The sequence below is a fragment of the Cebus imitator genome, unplaced genomic scaffold (genome assembly GCF_001604975.1).
Source record: "Cebus imitator isolate Cc_AM_T3 unplaced genomic scaffold, Cebus_imitator-1.0 Scaffold50, whole genome shotgun sequence".
Classification (NCBI taxonomy): Eukaryota; Metazoa; Chordata; class Mammalia; order Primates; family Cebidae; genus Cebus; species Cebus imitator.
In genome coordinates, this window is record NW_016107365.1 from 4737311 (window position 1) to 4745502 (window position 8192).

At 37.3% G+C, this 8192-nt stretch overlaps 1 protein-coding gene across 1 annotated transcript in view; it reads right to left on the reverse strand.

Annotated features, from left to right (window-relative positions):
• The window catches only part of ANKRD31 (ankyrin repeat domain 31), a 165933-nt gene that overhangs the window by 11916 nt on the left and 145825 nt on the right, over positions 1–8192 (reverse strand). The window contains exons 24-25 of the mRNA XM_017527656.2: positions 4069–4171; positions 643–714 (exon numbers count right to left, since the gene is read on the reverse strand). Coding sequence (XP_017383145.1) covers positions 643–714; positions 4069–4171 — 175 coding nt within the window. The remainder of the gene's footprint in view (positions 1–642; positions 715–4068; positions 4172–8192) is intronic.

Below are 8192 nucleotides of genomic sequence, written 5' to 3' on the forward strand. Positions count from 1 at the left end.
GACAAAGAACACAGTTTTAAGAAAATCCACTGAGGCCAGCTGTGGTGGCTCATGCCTGTAATCCCAGCACTTTGGGAGGCTGAGGCAGGAGGATCACTTGAACCTGGGAGATTGAGGCTGCAGTGAGCCAAGATTATGCCACCACACTCCAGCCTGTATGACAGAGCAAGACCCTGTCTAAAAAAATGAAAAGAAACAGTAAGTTCAGATAAAGGAGATAGTATTAACTAACCAAAATCCTATCTACCATTTGTTGAATTCTTCACCACAAATTCCATTATAGCCTGTAAGATCTAGGAATGTCCTATTAATCAACCAAAGTAAATCCGGTTTGAAAACAGCTATCTTTTGAATCATGTTCATGCTTTCATTTACTCATTCATTCATTTATTCAACGAACATTTATTGGAAAGCTATGGTGTGCCAAGCATTGAAGAATAGAAGAAGTAAGAGTTCATAAAAGTTCTCTGAACTCAAAGATCTTCTCAGTCTATCAGGAAATAAAGATGACATATCCAGTAATTATTTATAATATGGAGTGATATGCATAAGATTTAACCATCTATTTGATCTATTTGCATAATATGTAGAATCTAAACACTTATAAAAGTAAATAGAATTGAACATTTTCTTTTTTTTTACCTTGTTCAAATTTTGTTTTCTCAAACGTTGATTTGCTTGGTTCCTGTACTGGGTCATCTAAACAAGCAACTTCTGAAAGTGAAACAAAACGTCCGTAATAATTTTGCTGAATTAGGGGACTGCTCTGCTCAAATCAGGATGATGATCACCCTACCTATGGGAAGTATAAATAGCTCTTTCTTGACATTTTAGGCTAGATGGTTTAAAAAATAAAATAATAAAATAAAAATAGCTCTTCCTAGTTCCCCTTATTCCCCCAAAATCATATTCTAAAAAGTATGATCATAAAAAAGCATAAGAGAACAGATTATGCTTGTGATCTGAGGTAGGCTGATGAAAGCCACACAAAATTATTATTGATTTTTTAGACTTTCTGGTCTCTGCAGTGTCAGAGCCATGATTTCCATGATGACATTTTGATATGCAGAAGAGGGAGAAAGATTCTCTCCTGAACACATTTCTTGTAACAGGCTTAGAGAGTTTTGTGTTTTTCTAATTTGCCAGGTCTTTGGGTTTCTGTCAGGTACCACAAAACCAGCTACAGAAGAATTCTAATCAAGGAGGTTCAAACAAAACTCCAACAGCCACCTACAGAATGCCAGCAGGGCCCTGATTCTTAGGCCTAGACCAAGGTAGCAAGAAGCTGGTTGGCACACTGCTACCTCCATGGTTCTTAACATTAAAATTTTCTTTTTTTTGAGACAGAGTTTTGCTCTTGTTGCCCAGGCTGGAGCGCAATGGCATGGTAGTATTAAAATTTTCTGTGGCGATTCCTCAAGGATCTAGAATTGGAAATACCATTTGACCCAGCAATCCCATTACTGGGTATATACCCAAAGGATTATAAATTGATCTATTATAAAGACACAGGCGCATGTACATTCATTGTGTCACTTTTTACAATAGCAAAGACTTGGAACCAACTCAAATGCCCATCAAAGATAGACTGGATAAAGAAAATGTGGCACATATACACCATGGAATACTATGCAGTCATAAAAAAGGATGATGCAGGGACATGGATGAATCTGGAAACCATCATTCTCAGCAAACTGACACAAGAACAGAAAACCAAATACCGCATATTCTCACTCATAAGTGGGTGTTGAACAATGAGAATACATGGACACAGGGAGGGGAACATCACACACTGGGGTCTATTCTGGGGTGGGGGGCTAGGGGAAGAATAGCAGGGAGTGGGGAGATTGAGGAGGCCTAACATTAGGAAAAACACCTAATGTAGGTGATGGGGGGATGGAGGCAGCAAACTATCATGGCATGTGTGTCCCTATGTAACAATCCTGCAAGATCTGCACATGTACCCCAGAACTTAAAGTACAATAAAAAAAATCTGAAATATCTAATGGAAAGAAAAATCAGGATTTCTGAAAATAAATTAATAACAAGAAACTTTATATTACAGGCAGCAGAAGCAGCAGTTCAGAACCCATTTCTGATTTCATGCGCACTTAACGGGCAGATTGTGTGCCCTCTGAGGAAGCAGATGCCTATCTAGGGTTGGAAATGCCTGTCTAGAACTAGAAAATCTGAGAAGCAGATGACCTTCATGATAGAAGGAAAAACCTACTGCTCTGCTTTGACTCTTAGGTTAGAAACCAGAAGAAGAAAGCATATGCTTGGTTTTCCTTCGTGTGTGTGTGTGTGAGAGAGAGAGAGAGAGAGATGGGGCAGGAGGAGAGAGGGAGAGAGAGAGACAGAGGATAGAGTACTTTAGCAATTCTTATTCCACCCTCAGGAATCGAAGTAAAGGGGTGAATACCAAGGACTGTCAAATTACTATCTGCAGAAGAAATCAAATACTATTAATTGGTCATCCAAAGTCTATAGTTAGGTTGGCTGTGTAAGAATCACTTTTAAAATTCAGGTTACTGGGCCTTACCCTATGATTTGATCAGGTAGGTTAGGTAGGTAGTCAGGTTAGTAACCAAAGGCCATGCATGAACTACTACAAGAACGCCTTTCAATTTCTTAAGCCCTTTAACTTCCCCACAGTTATTAATGTTACCTGTTTTAATGTTACCAGTTATTAATGTTGTCTATTTCCCAAAAATGATGAAAAACACTTTTAAGGCTATCTTCAGAAAACTGTGGAGAATGCACCCTATTAATAAAGCCAGTTTTTGTGAAAGAGAAGGATCCTGAGAATTTAGGGTGCAAAAGTTAGGAAAGGAATGCAGTTTGAATTATTGGAGCTTGTGATAGGAAAGGAACAATCCTGGGAAGGCTCTGGGTAGGGACTTGGTGACAGAAATCCTTTTTGGTTCTTGACCCTGGTTATCAGTGTCATCATTTTCTGTTTTCTACCTCCTCTCTTTTGTATTATCCCCAAATGGTAAAAGACAGGGACACTAGGAAGAAAAGAGGAGATGCTGCAGCGAAGGAGCATCTCTGTATATAACTGTAGCTATGGCTATTGTTCAGAAGTCTGTGCTGCCTTTTCCCAGATCATTTCCAAATCTGCTGCTCATTGGTAAAGACTACATCCTCTTTAATTTTCTCAGGCTAAAGGCTATCCCATTTGATAATGTGTATTAGTTTACTCTAATAAGCAAAGATTTATTTTAACGCCTATTTTTAGAAAACATGTAAAACCAAATCATGTCTTCAGACAGAATAAAATTTTCCTTTTTTAGTTTTTATATGTCACTTAAAAATCCAGCCAAAGTAAGTACAGCATAGAGTCAGAGAAAGGAATTGTGAGGGGTAAGGACATTTCTTAAATTATCCAGAATTAACTAAGGTTAAAAATGGAGTGCTATTAAACAAACAGAAAATAACAAGTGTTGCAGAGATGTAGAAAAACTGGTGGAAATGTAAAATGATTCAGCTGCTGTGGAAAACAGTTTTGCTGTGCTTTAAAAAGTGAAACATAGAATTACTATATAATACAGGTTGACTATCCCTAGTCCACAATGCTTGGGACCAGAAGTATTTTGGATTTTTGATTTTTTCAAATTTTGGAATATTTGCATATACATGAGATATGTTGGGGATTGGACACAAGTCTAAACATGAAATTCATTTATGTTTTCATATATACCTATAAACAAATCCTGAAGGTAATTTGATCCAATATTTTTAATAATTTTGTACATGAAACAAAGTTTGAAGGCAGTCTGGTGTTTTCCAGAAATTGGGAGAAATAGAGAATCAGAAGCAACTGCTGAGTGGGTATGGGCTTTCTTTTTGGGATGATAAAAGTGTTTTAGAATTATATAGACATAGGTAGTTGCATGACATTGTGAATTTATTAAATGCCACTGAATTGCTCACCTCGAAATAGTTAATTATAATGATTGTTAATTTCACATCAATTGAAAAAAAGACAAAAAAAGAGAGAGAGCTTTCCAATAAGTTTTGCTGTTTTTATCCCAAACTAAGAAATGAGTGTTGGTCTGTACATACCTGGAAGACAATGCTGATATTGCTGAGGTACTGAGTTTGGTTCTGGAAGTATGGATACATCCTCAGAAACATACTTTAAAAGCTCCTTCCCAAGATACGTTACCTGCACATAAGTAAGCACAAAATTTACAAATCATATATTCTGTAGGAGGTGAATACACCTATCTCCAGAACGTTGTAATTTTTGTAAGGTTTAGATTGTTCTATGTTGTGGATTAGCAAGCTTCAGTCCATGGCCAAATCCAACCTGCAACCTTCTTTTCTGTAAGTAATGCTTTATTGGAATACAGTGATGCTCATTCATTTCCTTAACATCTATGGCTTCTTTCATGCTATAACACAATTGACACAGACCACATGTCCATGAAGCCCAGAATATTTACTATGTGGCCTTTTACAGAAAAAAATTGTTGATCCTTGTTATGTGATATTAATTCACTTACCTATCACATATTTAACAACTATTAATCCAGCATCTGCTACTTTATAACTTGAAAATTTTAATGTGACATTAATAAAATTAAGCCATAAAAGTAATGGTACTTTTCAAGAAATCAGATATTTAACTGATTAAATTAATAATATTTCAAGTCTAGACATCCATTTTTTTTTTGTTTATTTGTGAACTTAGATATATCATTATCAGTGAAAAAGGTCAGAGCTTAAAAATACCTATATACAAATGGGCAGGGATGAAGCAGAACTGGTAAATTCTGCCAGAAATGTTCTGGGCCCAAACGTCTTTGGGTTCTTTACTCTTAGCTCTAGGGCCATCTATTAATATACCTCCAGAGCTTAGTTCACTGTGGGCAATGCAGTAAGATTCAACTTGAACATCCCTTCCTCCAGGAAGCCTCTCTATAAGCCCTAAGTTCAAGTAATGATCCTCCTCTACATTTCCAAAACTTCTTTGCTCATATTTCTGTCATGGTACTTACCTCATTTAAATGAAATTACGTTTTAATACTTCTGTTTCTATTAAACCATATGCCACTTGAGGAAAGGGTCTATATCATACTCATTTGTATACTCTCAGCACTTCACAGAGTGCCTGACAATACTAGATAAAAGACTCTGAAGTCCTGACTCTTTTTTTCTCTTTTAATTTTTTTTTTTTTTTGAGAGACTCTCACTCTGTCACCCAGGCTGGAGTGCACTGACATGATCTTCACTCACTACAACCTCTGCCTCCCGAGTTGAAGCAATATTTGTGCCTCAGCCTCCCATGTCTCAGCCTCTTGTGCCTTAACCTTTCTAGTAGCTGGAATTACAGGTGTGCGCCACTACTCCTGGCTAATTTTTGTATTTTTGGTAGATACAGGGTTTTGCCATGTTGGCCAGGCTGGTCTTGAGCTCCTGACCTCAAGTGATCTACCTACCTCGGCCTCCCAAAGTGCTAGGATTACAGGCATAAGCCACCACACTTGGCTGTGAAGTCCCAACTTTGAGCAAGATTCTCAAATTCTCTAAGCCTTAATTTGTGTGTTTGTAAAATGAGTGCCTCCAGCTTATTAAATTGTTGTATTAAAAGAGATAATGCATGAAAAGCATCTGGCATACTGTCTAGCACATTCAGAGTACTCAATAATTGTTAAATGGAACAGAGTAAGAAAGGTCTAGGGGATCTTAAAAGGTACAGATACCCTTTGGATTCAATCCTATGACCAACGAAAGCCTGGTAACGAAAATGGAACCCAATGTGTCAATCCCTTCTCACTTGCTGTAGAAAGAAGTAGAGGAGAGGCCCCTGAATGTCATTTGTCAGTTCTCCAAACAACCAGTTATTGGAAAAAATAGATTTTATATGTGTTATGCCCTGACAATGTCCAGCACATCTCATACACCCATCAAAGTACAAGTTGAATATGTTCTCACCTATATCTCAGACTTTAAAAATATTTTTATTAGTTAGTGCTGTGCAATATGACATGACTTATACATTCCACTGGGGGTAATTCAGACAAAGAACACAGTTTTAAGAAAATCCACTGAGATAAAAATCTATTTTCCACTAGGTAGGAGTGATTTATTGAACAGGCTAATAAACAGACCTCAGAATGAACAGACATGAGATTACTTCTAGAAACTGTGCATTTCATTAGTGTCTATGAAAAACCTCCAGTTGGCTAAAGTGTAAGAGCAATCATTACATTTGCATATGACTCAAACTCTGAATCCTGAACTAAATCTCTCTGGATTCAAATCTAGCTCATATGCCTACACTGACAGAGGCATGGTAGGAAGAGCTGGAGGCTAAGTTCTTAGGCTCTTGGACAACACAGCCTCCAGTGATCTTAGCAACTTCACCATCCAAAACCCATTTTGATGAAGGGGAGCTGATAGGATGCCAGATGAGAACAGGTAAGAGAGATGGAGCTTAGTGGAAGGCATGTTCTGTGAGGATATCTGTAGGTTGTTGTGCTCTTGCTTTGCTTAAAGGTAGAACTGGGGGGGTGCTTTGTCCTAAGGCCACTGATACTTTCCCTCAAGCTCTTACAGCAAAAGCTCTATTATTCTTTAGAAATTAATCTATGCTGATTATCCAATATTATACTTAGGGAAAAAGTGGGGAGCGTGGAATATGTGTGTGTGTGTGTGTGTGTGTGTATGTGTGTGTTTGTGTATATACACACACACATATGTTTGAGGAAAATAGATAGCCAGCCAGTATTCTGGATATGTAGTGACTGAGCCAAGTGAAATTCTTAATTGACTTTATTTTGGTGAGGTCTTTGGAAGAAATAAAGTACAGTATTGTCATTATTAATTGCCATAGTAAATGTTTCTCTACATCTTATGTACTAATATGCATCAAAAAAGAAACATAATATATATATATTTGCATATATATCCCTCTGGGACTCCATTTTATTTGACAGTATAAGCCCATTTTTCATACGTCTTCAGAAAAACCATTTGTTGGTATTGACTAATAGAAATTTGTTCGTGGATGACCAGGATGGTGGCTCACACCTGTAATCCCAGCACTTTGAGAGGCCAAGGCAGGCAGATCACCTGAGTTCAAGAGTTCGAGACCAGCCTGGCCAACATGGTGAAAGCCCATCTCTACTAAAAATACAAAAATTATAGACTGGCAAATTGAATAAAGAGTCAAGACCCATTGGTGTGCTATATTCAGGAGACCCATCTCATGTGCAAAGACACACATAGGCTCAAAATAAAGGGATGGAGGAATATTTACCAAGCAAATGGAAAGCAAAAAAATAAATAAATAAATAAAAGGCAGGAGTTGTAATTCTAGTCCCTGATAAAACAGACTTTAAACCAACAAAGATCAGAAGAGACAAAGAAGGGCATTACATAATGTTAAAGAGATCAATGCAACAAGATGAAGAAGAGCTAATGATCCTAAATATATATGATATGCACCTAATACAGGAGCATCCAGATTCATAAAGCAAGTTCTTAGAGACCTACAAAGAGACTTAGACTCCAACACAATAATAGTGGGAGACTTTAATACACCACTGTCAATATTAGATATCAATGAGACAGAAAATTAACAAGGATATTCAAGATTTGAACTCAGCTCTGGACCAAGCAGACCTAATAGACATCTACAGAACTCTCCACCACAAATCAACAGAATATACATTCTTCTCAGCACTTATTCTTCATAGCACTTATTCCAAAATTGACCACATAATTGGTCAATTTTGACCACATAATTGGTCAACACTCCTCAGCACATGCAAAAGAATGGAAATCATAACAATCTCTCAGGCCACAGTGCAATCAAATTAGAAACTCAGAATTAAGAAATTCACTCAAAACTGCACAACTACATGGAAACTGAACAACCTACTCCTGAATGACTACTGGGTAAATAACAACATATTTGTTGCAGAAATAAGTAAGTTATTTGAAACCAGTTAGAACAAAGATACAATATACCAGAATCTCTGGGACACAGGTAAAGCAGTGTTTAGAGGGAAACTGATAGCACTAAATGCCCACAGGAAAAAGCAGGAAAGATCTACAGTTGGCACCCTAACATCGCAATTAAAAGAACTCGAGAAGCAAGAGCATACAAATTCAAAAGCTAGCAGAGACAAGAAATAACTAAGATCAGAGCAGAACTGGAGGAGATAGAGACCTGAAAA